General features: G+C 46.1%; 1 protein-coding gene across 1 annotated transcript in view; it reads left to right on the top strand.

Annotated features, from left to right (window-relative positions):
* The window catches only part of LOC138645671 (uncharacterized), a 214,859-nt gene that overhangs the window by 53,675 nt on the left and 145,564 nt on the right, over window positions 1-15,620 (top strand). Inside the window, exon 6 of the mRNA XM_069735129.1 lies at window positions 6,109-6,385. Within this exon, the coding sequence (XP_069591230.1) occupies window positions 6,109-6,385 (277 nt within the window). The remainder of the gene's footprint in view (window positions 1-6,108; window positions 6,386-15,620) is intronic.

Here is a 15,620-nt window from a genome sequence, read left to right as displayed (position 1 = left end):
TGCCTGAGGAGGTGGTGATGGCGAACTCAGTCGAGGGGTTCAAGAGAGGCCTGGATGTCTTCCTGGAGCAGAACAATATTGTATCATACAATTATTAGGTTCTGTAGAAGGACGTAGATCTGGGTATTTATTATGATGGAATATAGGCTGAACTGGATGGACAAATGTCTTTTTTCGGCCTTACTAACTATGTTACTATGTTACTTGGATGACATTTTGATCTTCTCAGATGATTGGGAGTCTCATGTGAAGCAGGTCAGAATGGTTTTTCAGGTCCTGCGTGCTAATTCTTTGTTTGTGAAGGGATCAAAGTGTCTCTTCGGTGTGCAGAAAGTTTCATTTTTGGGGTTCATCTTTACCCCTTCTACTATCGAGATGGATCCAGTTAAGGTCCAAGCCATCCAGGATTGGATTCAGCCGACATCTCTGAAAAGTCTGCAAAAGTTCCTGGGCTTTGCTAATTTTTATCGTCGCTTCATCTGTAATTTTTCTAGCATTGCCAAACCATTGACCGATTTGACCAAGAAGGGTGCTGATTTGGTTAATTGGTCTTCTGCTGCTGTGGAAGCTTTTCAGGAGTTGAAGCGTCGTTTTTGTTCTGCCCCTGTGTTGTGTCAGCCAGATGTTTCTCTTCCGTTCCAGGTCGAGGTTAATGCTTCTGAGATTGGAGCAGGGGCGGTTTTGTCACAGAGAGGTTCTGATTGCTCAGTGATGAAACCATGTGCTTTCTTTTCCAGGAAGTTTTCGCCCGCTGAGCGTAATTATGATGTGGGCAATCGAGAGTTGCTGGCCATGAAGTGGGCATTCGAGGAGTGGCGTCATTGGCTTGAAGGAGCTAAGCATCGCGTGGTGGTATTGACTGATCATAAGAACTTGACTTATCTCGAGTCTGCCAAGCGCTTGAATCCTAGACAGGCCCGTTGGTCGTTATTTTTTGCCCGCTTCGACTTTGTGATTTCGTACCTTCCGGGCTCTAAAAATGTGAAGGCGGATGCTCTGTCTAGGAGTTTTGTGCCCGACTCTCCGGGTTTATCTGAGCCAGCGGGTATCCTCAAGGAAGGAGTCATTGTGTCTGCCATCTCCCCTGATTTGCGGCGGGTGCTGCAAAAATTTCAGGCGAATAAACCTGATCGTTGTCCAGCAGAGAAACTGTTCGTCCCTGATAGGTGGACTAATAAACTTATCTCTGAACTTCATTGTTCGGTGTTGGCTGGTCATCCTGGAATCTTTGGTACCAGAGAGTTAGTGGCTAGATCCTTCTGGTGGCCATCTCTGTCACGGGATGTACGTACTTTTGTGCAGTCCTGTGGGATTTGTGCTAGGGCTAAGCCCTGCTGTTCTCGTGCCAGTGGGTTGCTTTTGCCCTTGCCGGTCCCAAAGAGGCCTTGGACACATATTTCGATGGATTTCATTTCTGACCTTCCCGTTTCTCAAAAGATGTCAGTCATTTGGGTGGTCTGTGATCGCTTTTCTAAAATGGTCCATCTGGTGCCCTTGGCTAAATTGCCTTCCTCCTCTGATTTGGTACCTTTGTTCTTTCAGCATGTGGTTCGGTTGCATGGCATTCCTGAGAATATTGTTTCTGACAGAGGTTCCCAGTTTGTTTCAAGGTTTTGGCGAGCCTTTTGTGGTAGGATGGGCATTGACCTATCCTTTTCCTCGGCTTTCCATCCTCAGACTAATGGCCAGACCGAACGAACCAATCAGACCTTGGAAACATATCTGAGATGTTTTGTTTCTGCAGACCAGGATGATTGGGTGTCCTTTTTGCCGTTGGCTGAGGATAGGATCAGGTGTGCAGTCTACAGAGTTTCCACGTCTCAGAGCTCGTTCTTGTATTTTTGGGTATTTGTCAGATCACTGTGTGCGCTCTGATCGCTAAGCACACTGTGTCTCTGGATTGCCTTCATAACACCTGTCATTAGCAAACATAACAAACAACATCATGTCTGTATGTCTTTGTGGTCTTTTCCTGATGAAGGGGTCAGATAGATCTTGAAACGCATTGAATAAACCACCCGAGCTCTTCATTATATCCGAATTTATATCATTGTGGCAGCGTGGATTTAATCTACAAATTATCCTTTAAAACCTTTGACACCGAGACAGGCGAGGTGGTCGCTTATTTTTTCCTCGGTTTCAGTTTTCTATCCCTTTTTGGCCTGGTTCCAAGAATGTCAAGGCGGCTGCCATATCTCGGAGCTTGGACCCCATAATACCTCCTGAACCTCCTTCCTCCATTCTTCAGCACGGTGTGGTAGTGGCTGGGGTGTCCTCGGCATTGGAGCGGGAGATTCGTGAGGTTCAATCTCTTGCTCCTCCATCTGTGCCGGATAATAAGCTCTTTGTACCGGTCCAATATCGGTTGAGAGTGCTCTGGGAGTTCCACCACTCTGTTCTTAGCGGGCACCCTGGAATCTCAGCCATACGTAGAGCCATTGCTAGACTGTTTTGGTGGTCCTCGTTGACTTCTGATGTTGCTGTATTTGTAAAAACTCTCATAACCGGCCGGCAGGGGAATTGGTGCCACTGCCAATTCCGGATAGACCTTGGACTCATCTGTCCATGGATTTTATCACCAATCTTCCCCCTTCTAATGGCAAAACTGTGCTTTGGGTGGTGGTGGACAGATTTAGTAAACAGACGTATTTTGTACCTTTGGCAGGTTTGCCTTATGCTGAGTTGTGCGGTTACATGGTGTGCCTGTGAGTGTGGTGTCTGATAGGGGGGTGCAATTTGTGTCCAGGTTTTAGAGGGCTTTTTGTAAAAGGCTGGTGATTAGTTTGACCTTTTCTTCAGCTTACCATCCCGAGACCATCAGTCAGACTGAGAGCACCAATAAGTCTCTGGAGCAAATTTTGCGGTGTCTTGCCATGTCTCGGCAGGAGGATTGATGCTCTTCGCTGCTTGTAGCAGAATTTGCATTTAATAATTTGGTCCATCAGTCCACTGGCACCTCCCCGTTCTTTTGTAATTATGGTTTTCTCCCACATTTTGGTGAGTTTTCCTGGTTGGATTCAGGGTGTTCAGGGGCTAATTTGGCTATTCAACGGTTGGGGGAGGTTTGGAGGAAGGTTCAGAGGAGCATTGGGGAGGTTCAGGGCAGATATAAGTTTTTTGCACATAAACGTCGGTCGTTGGGGCTGGTATTCCGGGTAGGAGATAAGGTATGGTTATCTACCAAGAATATAAGGTTGAAGGTCCCTTCAGCCAAGTTTGGTCCTAAGTTTATTGACCCTTACAAGATTTTAGAGGTGGTCAATCCGGTGGCCTTTCGTTTGCACCTGCCTCCAATGTTGTGGATCCCCAATGTGTTCCACAATGCTCTGTTGAAAGAATTGGTGTCTTCCTAAGATGACCCAAGTTTCAGCCGCCGCCTCTCTTAGTGGATGGTCAGACTGAATTTGAAGTAGAATGGGTTGTGGATTCTGGGATTTGGATGTTTCGCCCCTTCAGTTCGCCCCCAGCAGTTCGCCCCCGGGTACATTTCGCATGTGTGTACCCTGTTTTGCCCCCAGAATTTTGTGCTTGGATGTTTCGCCAGTTTGTCCTTGTGGTTCATGAATTCCCGTCCGTCATCAATCCACATGTCACAAAAATACTGTACAGAGTGCTGTACAGAGTGCTGTACAGAGTGCTGCACTTTTGTGACATGTTAAATCAACTGTTTCCATCTGACGTCACGGGGAACTGCTAGACCGCACTCCGTGACCCAAGGAGCTGCAGCTGCGACAGGTAAGTATCATCCTGGGGGCCAAATGCTGGAGACTAAATGTGCGTGGGTGAAAAGTACCCGGGGAGAACTGCTGTGGGCAAACTGCTGGGGGCGAAACATCCACTAACCATGGATTCTCGTATGCTCCACCGTTCACTTCAATACTTGATTCATTGGAAGGTGTAACGGGGTCTACCAAGCTGGGGTACCTCTTTCAGTACCACCCCGTGTTTCAGGAGGTTCACTCTGCTTTGGCTGGAGTCTGAATGAAGGACGCTGGCTGGAATTGCTTGGTTACATGGGCGCATATAAAAGATCACTGCTTCTCCACATATTTCCAGTCTGACAACACTTTACTTACAGGACACAGAATATATCACACAGATACAGAGGGCAGGCCAATAGAAAAGCAACAGGCCAGACATACATTACAATAGCCGCAGGGGGCCGGAGCCTGCTGATATTTACTGTGGGAATTACAAAGGTGGGGGAGGACAGAAGGCGGATATCTTGTCCCCTCTGACCATGGGCGCAGCCTGTGGGCTGATGCACCTCACATGGAACATACATACATACATACATATAACTGCACAACATATTCTGAGTGCTGAGTGGCTGTGTAACACGTAACAGAAGGGTTACGGTCCTGAGGACCGGTCATGGGTTCTGCTGCTTTTTTTCTATGCGGACCGCTTGGTCCGGGCCTTTCACGTTCGTTATCCAGGGAAACTTGGGGGTTCAGTGGCCCCCCCAATGAGATGAGGGTACTGTCATGATCCAGGCTGGGTTTTGTCACCTGTTGTCTTGTTCCCGGCCTTTTTTACATTTGGACTTGGATTTGGATACCGGGATGGATCCCCTGGTAAGGACGTGCACCATATTATCCATATAGATAGCACATGTTTAGGGTGCGGCTGGACTACTATTTTGTGGAGTGTTGTTCCCGGCCTGGTCATGGTGGGGTTAACTTTCTCTGCCTCACCTTGGTGTCCATTTGGCTATTTCTCCCCGCCGCTGCCGGCGGGCTGTGTCAGTTATAGTTCCTGGCTCTGACTAGAGCGGCTGACCCCGTTATACCCTGATTCAACCTCTCCCCTGCGCTGTATTCCTGTGTCTGTCCTTTCCCGACATCCTGCCCTGACTTACCTACCCTCTGTGCATTGACTCCCCTGGTGCTTGACTCAGCTTGTGTTCTGACCTGTCTTATTGTCTCTCGTCTTGGTGTTTCTGCTTTCGACTGGCTCTGACTTTGGCTTGCTTCTGACCTAGTGAACTGTTGCTTCCCTTCGATACTGTGTTTGACTGTGACACCGACCAGGCTTGTCTGACACTTCTTTTGCCACCTAGTGGTGACTGCATGGCGTGCACCACAAGTCCACGTGGGTGAATGCTATCCCTTCCCCTCGCTAGCGCTCCCTGGTGGGGGTTGCACGCATTAGCCCCTCTGTTGCATATTAATGTTCTTCCTGTGTGTTGTGGGTTTCCTCCAGGGTTTCCGGTTTCCTCCCATACTCCAAAGACTGGATGGGAATGTTGATTGTGAGCCCCGATGAGGAAAGTGATGATAATGTTTGTAGGGATGATGTTCGTATTCTTCTTTAGCAGACATAGCTGAAAAAACATAATCTAGAAAAAACAAACAGCGCAAGGTAAAGAAGATTAAGAAATACAAACACATCAGTATTGTTACCTTATCATGCATAAATTGTTAAAACCACTAAAAATGGATCCTGAGGTAGGAAATGCGACATCCCCAGAGGGAGACCAAGGAAATAACAAAGATGAAAACAAATAAAAACCTAACGGGCATCAAAATAGACTGTAGGCTGCCGAGCTGCAAAGTGCAAAAATGAGAGAAACATTGTATCTGATGAAACACAAACTAGTTTCTGCACAGGAGCTTTAGATATAAGGTATTCAGTAACATAATCCCTGTGCAGCATGAAAAAGAATATCCTAAAATATATAGGGTGGACCGGAGATAAATGGCGCGGCTATAGGGCAGAACAACACCGCAAACCACGTATAAGTAACAATGTGCACGAGGGCAGATAATGACACAATGGAAAAGATGCACACAACGGTGAAAGTCTCCTGAGAAAAATAATGTGCACAGCCAGAGAATATAAACCTCGATGAAAGGACGCTCCCTTAGGGATGACTGGGCCAACTGTGATGGGTTTCGCTCAGCCTTCATCAGGGGTTCTGTTCTTTAGGCTGTGGTTCTGTAATCTGATTGTTTAGTTACCATATATCATATAAAACACTTTATTTTGATTAGTTTGATACGTCATCATGGTTGACTGTGTCTCTTTTTTGTCGTTCTTTCATATTTCAGGAAAGAATCTGTGTCCATATTCCAAGAGTCTTCTGTATTTTTCTTTCTCTTTCAGCATCTGAATAAATTAGTTATCGGTATTTTCTCCAGAGAAGCGGAGAGTCAGTATTCCTGGCTGGTCACCATTCTCAAGTTGCACATATTCAGGGGTTGGGATCCTGAGGTCCGGCCCTGTTATATCAGTAATACCGGATTCCAGCGGTTCTGTGATGACGTCTCTAAGTGCAAATTCGGGATCCTGTATCACAGCAAGAACCGCGGGAGAGTCAATGTGACTGATGTGACCGACGCTCTGTATGATAAGGAGCTGCAGGATCTCCACTCCAGACTTGGTAAGAGATGGAGGATTGTGAGAAGAAAGTTGTCCTATGTATGATGAGCAGCTGGAGAGTCCTTCCTGTAGACCATGGATGATGAGCTCCTAGTGATTTGCAGTATTTGTAGCGTTTTAAAGCAGCACACCGGTGTTTTTTCTTCTTTATTGCAGCGCTGGAGTAATGCTACTAATGTAAGATCCCTGCACCTAATATTATACTCTCCACCTGCCATCTGCAGCTGTTCCCACCGCTGCTCTGGTCCTGTGCCGCCATCTTGGAACCACAAGTTCTGACTGACTGAAAGGCAAAGATATTAGTCATGAGCTCTCTATGTAAGTCTATGAGAGCCAGAACAAGGTCAGAATGAAATCATAGACTTACAGTGGCTTGTAAACGTTTGGGCAACCCTGGTCAAAATTCATGTTATTGTGAACATTTAAGCAAGTTGAAGATGAAATGATCTAAAAGACCTAAAGTTGAAGATGACACATTTACTTGGTATTTTAGGCCAAAAAAATAATATACCGCATATACTCGAGTATAAGCCGAGATTTTCAGTCCATTTTTTGGGGTTGAAAGTGCCCCTCTCTGCTTATACTCGAGTCATACCCGGGGGTCGGCAGAGGAGGGGAGTCTAATTATACTCACCTGCTCCCGGCGCGGTCCCTGCAGGTCCCTGGTTCTCCCGGCGCTGCAGCTTCTTCCTGTACTGAGCGGTCCCATGGTACCGCTCATTATAGTAATGAATATGCGGCTCCACTCCCATAAGGGTGGTGCCGCATATTCATTACTGTAATGGGCGGTACCATGTGACCGCTCAATACAGGAAGAAGCTGCAGCGCCAGGGAACCAGGAACTGCACCGCGCCAGGAGCAGGTGAGTATAATGGGGAGGGGGAGCGCTGCACGATATTCACCTGCTCCTCGTTCCGGCACCGCTCCATCTTCAGCATCTTCTGCAGTGAAGCTCAGGTCAGAGGGCGCGATGACGTGGTTAGTGCGCGCCTCTGCCTGAGTGTCAGTGCCGAAGACGCTGAAGATGGAGCAAGACCAGAACGAGGAGCAGGTGAATATTGAAAGTGCCAGGGGGGCCTGAGCGACAAGAGGTGAGTATGTGATTTTTTTTTTTTTTATCGCAGCAACAGCAAATGGGGCAAGTGTCTGTATGAAGCATCTTATGGGGCCATAATTAACGTTTGTGCAGCATTATATGGGGCAAATGTCTGTATGGAGCATCTTATGGGGCCATAATCAATGTTTCTGCAGCACTATATGGCGCAAATATATCTTTATGGAGCATCTTATGGGGCCATAATCAACATTTGTGCAGCATTATATTGGGCAAATGTGTCTATGGAGCATCTTATGGGGCCATTATTAACCTTTATGCAGGATTATATTGGGGCATATTTTAATATGAAGCATCTTATGGGGCCCATCATGAACTGTATGGAGCATTATATGGGGCTCCTGATTCAATATGGATATTCAAAACACTTAACCTACTGATGTCTCAATTAATTTTACTTTTATTGGTATCTATTTTTACTTTTGAAATTTACGAGTAGCTGCTGCATTTTCCACCCTAGGCTTATACTCCAGTCATTAAGTTTTCCCAGTTTTATGAGGCAAAATTAGGGGGAACAATAATTAACCCCTTCCCGACCTGTGACACAGCGTATGCGTCATGAAAGTCGGTGCCAATCCGACCTGTGACGCGTATGCTGTGTCACAGAATGATCGTGTCCCTGCAGATCGGGTGAAAGGGTTAACTCCCATTTCACCCGATCTGCAGGGACAGGGGGAGTGGTAGTTTAGCCCAGGGGGGGTGGCTTCACCCCCCCCCCACCCCCCCGTGGCTACGATCGCTCTGATTGGCTGTTGAAAGTGAAACTGCCAATCAGAGCGATTTGTAATATTTCACCTAAAAAACTGGTGAAATATTACAATCCAGCCATGGCCGATGCTGCAATATCATCGGCCATGGCTGGAAATACTAATGTGCCCCCACCACACCCCACCGATCGCCCCCCCAGCCTCCGATCTGTGGCCCGCTCCCCTCCGTCCTGTGCTCCGCTCCCCCGTCCTCCTGTCCGCTCCCCCCGTGCTCCAATCCCACCCCCCCTGTACACCGATCCACCCTCCCGCACACCAATCCACCCGCCCGCACACCGATCCACCCCCTCATGCTCCGATCCACCCACCCCGTGCTCCGATGCCCCCCCCCCGTGCCCTGATCTCCCCCCCTTATACTTACCGAGCCTCCCGGGGTCCGTCCGTCTTCTTTCCTGGGCGCCGCCATGTTCCAAAATGGCGGGCGCATACGCAGTGCGCCCGCCGAATCTGCCGGCCGGCAGATTCGTTCCAATGTGAATTTTGATCACTGTGATATAACCTATCTCAGTGATCAAAATAAAAAAAACAGTAAATGACCCCCCCCCCTTTGTCCCCCCATAGGTAGGGACAATAATAAAATAAAGAATTTTTTTTTTTTCCACTAAGGTTGGAGTTAGAACTAGGGTTAGGGGTAGGGTTAGGGGTAGGGTTAGGGGTAGGGGTAGGGTTAGGGCTAGAGTTAGGGGTAGGGTTAGGGGTAGGGTTAGGCTTTCGGTAAGTGCACACGTATTCTGGTCCTCTGCGGATTTTTCCGCAGCGGATTTGATAAATCCGCAGTGCTAAACCGCTGTGGATTTATCGCGGATTTACTGCGGTTTTTCTGCGCATTTCACTGCGGTTTTACAACTGCGATTTTCTATTGGAGCAGTTGTAAAACCGCTGTGGAATCCGCAGAAAGAAGTGACATGCTGCGGAATGTAAACCGCTGCGTTTCCGTGCAGTTTTTCCGCAGCATGTGTACAGCGATTTTTGTTTCCCGTAGGTTTACATTGAACTGTAAACTCATGGGAAACTGCTGCGGATCCGCAGCGTTTTCCGCAGCGTGTGCACATACCTTTAGAATTAAGCTATGTGCACACGGTGCAGATTTGGCTGCGGATCCGCAGCAGTGTTCCATCAGGTTTACAGTACCATGGAAACATATGGAAAACCAAATCCGCTGTGCCCATGGTGCGGAAAATACCGCGCGGAAACGCTACGTTGTATTTTCCGCAGCATGTCAATTCTTTGTGCGGATTCCGCAGCGTTATACACCTGTTCCTCAATAGGAATCCGCAGGTGAAATCCGTGGTAAATCCGCAGGTAAAACGCAGTGCCTTTTACCCACGGATTTTTCAAAAATGGTGCGGAAAAATCTCCCACGAATCCGCAACGTGGGCACATAGCCTTAGGGTTAGGGTTGGAATTAGGGTTGTGGTTAGGGTTGTGATTAGGATTATGGCTACAGTTGGGATTAGGGTTAGGGATGTGGGGGGGTTAGTGTTGTGGTTAGGGGTGTTTGGGGGTTAGGGTTGTGATTAGGGTTATGGCTACAGTTGGGATTAGGGTTTAGGGGTGTGCTGGGGTTAGGGTTGTGGTTAGGGGTGTGTTGGGGTTAGGGTTGTGATTAGGATTATGGCTACAGTTGGGATTAGGGTTAGGGATGTGGGGGGGTTAGTGTTGGAGTTAGAATTGAGGGGTTTCCACTGTTTAGGCACATCAGGGGGTCTCCAAACGCAACATGGCGCCACCATTGATTCCAGCCAATCTTTTATTCAAAAAGTCAAATGGTGCTCCCTCACTTCCGAGCCCCGGCATGTGCCCAAACAGTGGTTTACCCCCACATATGGGGTATCACCGTACTCAGGACAAACTGCGCAACAATTATTGGGGTCCAATTTCTCCTGTTACCCTTGAGAAAATAAAAAATTGCTTGCTAAAACATCATTTTTGAGGAAAGAAAAATGATTTTTTATTTTCATGGCTCTGCGTTGTAAACGTCTGTGAAGCACTTGGGGTTCAAAGTGCTCACCACATATCTAGATAAGTTCCTTGGGGGGTCTAGTTTCCAAAATGGGGTCACTTGTGGGGGGTTTCTACTGATTAGGCACACCAGGGGCTCTGCAAACGCAACGTGACGCCCGCAGAGCATTCCATCAAAGTCTGCATTTCAAAAGTCACTACTTCCCTTCTGAGCCCCGACGTGTGCCCAAACAGTTTTTACCCCCACACATGGGGTATCAGCGTACTCAGGAGAAATTGTACAACAAATTTTGGGGTCCAATTTCTCCTGTAACCCTTGGGAAAATAAAAAATTCTGGGCTAAAAAAATTTTTTTGAGGAAAGAAAACGTATTTATTATTTTCACGGCTCTGCGTTATAAACTTCTGTGAAGCACTTGGGGGTTGAAAGTGCTCAACACATCTAGATAAGTTCCTTTCGGGGTCTAGTTTCCAAAATGGGGTCACTTGTGGGGGGTTTCTACTGTTTAGCCACATCAAGGGCTCTGCAAACACAACGTGACGCCCACAGAGCATTCCATCAAAGTCTGCATTTCAAAACGTCACTACTTCAATTCCAAGCCCCGACGTGTGCCCAAACAGTAGTTTACCCCCACATATGGGGTATCACCGTACTCAGGAGAAACTGGACAACAAATATTGGGGTCAAATTTCTCCTGTTACACTTGGGAAAATTAAAAAATTCTGGGCTAAAAAATTATTTTTGAGGAAAGAAAACGTATTTATTATTTTCACTGCTTTGTGTTATAAACTTCTGTGAAGCACTTGGGGGTTCAAAGTCCTCACCACACATCTAGATAAGTTCCGTTAGGGGTCTAGTTTCCAAAATGGGGTCACTTGTGGGGGGTTTCTACTGTTTAGCCACATCAGGGGCTCTGCAAACGCAACGTGACGCCCACAGAGCATTCCATCAAAGTCTGCATTTCAAAACTTCACTACTTCACTTCCGAGCCCCGACATGTGCCCAAACAGTGATTTACCCCCACATATGGGGTATCAGCGTACTCAGGAGAAACTGGACAACAACTTTTGGGGTTAAATTTCTCCTGTTACCCTTGGGAAAATAAAAAATTGCAGGCTAAAAGATCATTTTTGAGAAGATAAAATTTTTATTTTATTTTCATGGCTCTGCGTTATAAACTTTAAACTTCTGTGAAGCACTTGGGGCTTCAAAGTCCTCACCACACATCTAGATTAGTTACTTTGGGGGTCTAGTTTCCAAAATGGGGTAATATGTGGGGGATCTCCAATGTTTAGGCACACAGGGGCTCTCCAAACGTGACATGGTGTCCGCTAATGATTGGAGCTAATTTTCCATTTAAAAAGCCAATTGGCGTGCCTTCCCTTCCGAGCCCTGCCGTGCGCCCAAACAGTGGTTTACCCCCACATATGGGGTATCAGCGTACTCAGGACAAACTGGACAACAACACTTGGGGTCCAATTTCTCCTATTACCCTCGGCAAAATAGGAAATTCCAGGCTAAAAATCATTTTTGAGGAAAGAAAAATTATTTTTTATTTTCATGGCTCTGCGTTATAAACTTCTGTGAAGCACCTTGGGGTTCAAAGTGCTCAATATGTATCTAGGTAAGTTCCTTTGGGGGTCTAGTTTCCAAAATGGGGTCATTTGTGGGGGAGCTCCAATGTATAGGCACACAGGGGCTCTCCAAACGCGACATGGTGTCCGCTAACAATTGGAGCTAATTTTCCATTCAAAAAGTCAAATGGCGCGCCTTCCCTTCCAAGCCCTGCCGTGTGCCCAAACAGTGGTTTACCCCCACATATGAGGTATCAGCGTACTCGGGAGAAATTGCCCAACACATTTTAGGATTCATTTTATCCTATTGTCCATGTGAAAATGAAAAATTGAGGCGAAAATAATTTTTTTGTGAAAAAAAAAGTACTTTTTCATTTTTACAGATCAATTTGTGAAGCACCTGAGGGCTTAGGCTATATTCACACTTTGCGGGTTTTACCGCGGAACCGCCGCAATTTTGATGCTGCGGGTCCGCAGCAGTTTCCATAGCGTTTACAGTAACATGTAAACCCTATGGAAACTGCAAACCGCCGTGCACATGCTGCGGGAAAAACCGCGCGGGAACGCAGCGGTTTACAACCCGCAGCATGTCACTTCTTTGTGCAGAATCGCTGCGATTCTGCACCCATAGGAATACATTGAACCGCTTACTTCCCGCATGGGGCTGTGCCCACGTTGCGGGAAGTAAGCGGATAATGTGCGGTTCCTACCCGGGGTGGAGGAGAGGAGACTCTCCTCCAGGCCCTGGGAACCATATTTGGGGTTAAAAAGTAAAAAATCTGGTTATACTCACCCTCTGAAGTCTCAGCGCTGCACGCGGCCGTCCGTTCAGAGTTGCTGTGCGACCAGGACCTGCGGTGACGTCGCGGTCACATGACCGTGACGTCACGAAGGGTCCTTCTCGCACAGCATCTTTGGAACCGGACCGCCGGGTGCAGCGCCCAGGAGATCCGGACATCAGAGGGTGAGTATAACCAATTTTTATTATTTTTAACATTACTATTGATGCTGCATATTGCTGCATATGCAGCATCAATAGTATAGGCGGAAACCCGCAGCGGAAACCGCGGAACAAACCGCGATAAATCTGCAGGGATAACCGCAGTTGTTTTGCCCTGCAGATTTATCAAATCCGCTGCGGGAGAACCCGCAGAGGGACGCCGCAAGGTGTGAACATAGCCTTAAAGTGCTCAATATGCATCTAGATAAGTTCCTTGGGGGGTCTAGTTTCCATAATGGGGTCACTTGTGGGGGAGCTCCAATGTTTAGGCACACAGGAGCTATCCAAACACGACATGGTGTCCGCTAACGATGGAAATAATTTTTCATTCAAAAAGTCAAATGGCGCTCCTTCCCTTCCGAGCCTTACCATGTGCCCAAACAGTGGTTTACCCCCACATGTGAGGTATTGGTGTACTCAGGAGAAATTGCCCAACAAATTTTAGGATCCATTTTATCCTGTTGCCCATGTGAAAATGAAAAAATTGAGGCTAAAAGAATTTTTTTGTGAAAAAAAAGTACTTTTTCATTTTTACGGATCAATTTGTGAAGCACCTGGGGGTTCAAAGTGCTCACTATGCATCTAGATAAGTTCCTTGGCGTGTCTAGTTTCCAAAATGGGGTCACTTGTGGGGGAGCTCCAATTTGTAGGCACACGGGGGCTCTCCAAACGTGACATGGTGTCCGCTAAAGAGTGGAGCCAATTTTTCATTCAAAAAGTCAAATGGCGCTCCTTCCCTTCCAAGCCCTGCCGTGCGCCCAAACAGTGGTTTACCCCCACATATGAGGTATCAGCGTACTCAGGACAAATTGGACAACAACTTTCGTGGTTCAGTTTCTCCTTTTACCATTGGGAAAATAAAAAAATTGTTGCTAAAATATAATTTTTGTGACTAAAAGGTTAAATGTTCATTTTTTCCTTCCATGTTGCTTCTGCTGCTGTGAAGCACCTGAAGGGTTAATAAACTTCTTGAATGTGGTTTTGAGCACCTTGAGGGGTGCAGTTTTTAGAATGGTGTCACTTTTGGGTATTTTCAGCCATATAGACCCCTCAAACTGACTTCAAATGTGAGGTGGTCCCTAAAAAAAATGGTTTTGTAAATTTCGTTGTAAAAATGAGAAATCGCTGGTCAAATTTTAACTCATAACTTCCTAGCAAAAAAAAAATTTGTTTCCAAAATTGTGCTGATGTAAAGTAAACATGTGGGAAATGTTATTTATTAACTATTTTGTGTCACATAACTCTCTGGTTTAACAGAATAAAAATTAAAAAATGTGAAAATTGCGAAATATTCAAAATTTTCGCCAAATTTCCGATTTTATCACAAATAAACGCAGAATTTATTGACCTAAATTTACCACTAACATGAAGCCCAATATGTCACGAAAAAACAATCTCAGAACCGCTAGGATCCGTTGAAGCGTTCCTGAGTTATTACCTCATAAAGGGACACTGGTCAGAATTGCAAAAAACGGCAAGGTCTTTAAGGTCAAAATAGGCTAGGTCATGAAGGGGTTAACAAAGACGCCCAATTGCACAGGACAAGGTATGCTGTCACCAGCTCCAATTGCACCAAAGGTTAACGGGTCCAGAGCCAACCCAAATCAGTAGCGTAATTCACTTCAGAGGACACAGTTCATATAGAGCAGAAGAGACAAACTTAGAAAAATTATATATTTTACTCCATTAACCCCTTAAGCCCCGAGGGTGGTTTGCACGTTAATGACCGGGTCAATTTTTACAATTCTGACCACTGTCCATTTATGAGGTTATAACTCTGGAAGCCTCAACGGATCCTGGTGATTCTGACATTGTTTTCTCGTGACATATTGTACTTCATGATAGTGGTAAAATTTCTTTGATATTACCTGCGTTTATTTGTGAAAAAAATTTGGCGGAAATTATGAAAATTTCACAGTTTTCCAACTTTGAATTTTTATGCCCTTAATTTTTTCACAAAAAATTTACTTCAGCTCCAATTTGTTTTGTTTTGCTTTTTTAACCAACGGTAACAGGAGAAAATAGACCCCAAAAGTTGTTGTACAATTTGTCCTGAGTACGTTGATTTTTATGATCTGGTGGCCTAGGAGCAGCATGAGACGTACTCTGGAGAAGGTGGTACCTGTACTGAATGCAGACCCTGAACTAAACAACACAACTAGATGTAGCCGTGGGATGTACCTAACGCTCCCTAGACACCTCGACACAGCCTGAGGACTAAATACCCCAAAAGATAGAAACGGAAAACTATCTTGCCTCAGAGAAAATCCCCAAAGGAAAGACAGCCCCCCACAAATATTGACTGTGAGAGGAGAGGGAAAAGACATACACAGACTGAAATCAGAATTTAGCAGAGGAGGCCATTCTAGCTAAATAGGAAGTGTAGGACAGAGTACTATGCGTTCAGTATAAAAACACTAGAAAATATCCACCACAGAAAATACAAAAACTCCACATCTGACTAAAGACATGGAGGGTATATCTGCATCTCCAGAGATACCACTTGGCTGCAAAAATCCTTTCAAAGACAAGCTGGACAAGACAATACATGAAAATGCACAGAACTATAATGCCCACAGCATGTGGACAGCAGAAACAAAGCCAGGACTTATCTTTGAAGAAAAGCACAGCAAACAGGAGAGACCAGAAAGGGATGTGAATCCTCCAAAAACAATGGACAACTGGCACTGACTAAAGGATCAAGCAGGACTAAATAGCTGAGTCCAAATTGCAAAAAGTGAACACACGTGATAGATGCTGCGATCCACAGACAGCAGCACTACCACTCATAGCCACCAGAGGGAGCCCAAGAGCAGAAT

Source organism: Ranitomeya imitator, chromosome 7 (assembly GCF_032444005.1).
Source record: "Ranitomeya imitator isolate aRanImi1 chromosome 7, aRanImi1.pri, whole genome shotgun sequence".
NCBI classification, from domain to species: domain Eukaryota; kingdom Metazoa; phylum Chordata; class Amphibia; order Anura; family Dendrobatidae; genus Ranitomeya; species Ranitomeya imitator.
The sequence above is the reverse complement of the archived record's forward strand: the minus strand, read 5'-3'. Positions and strand labels throughout refer to the sequence as shown.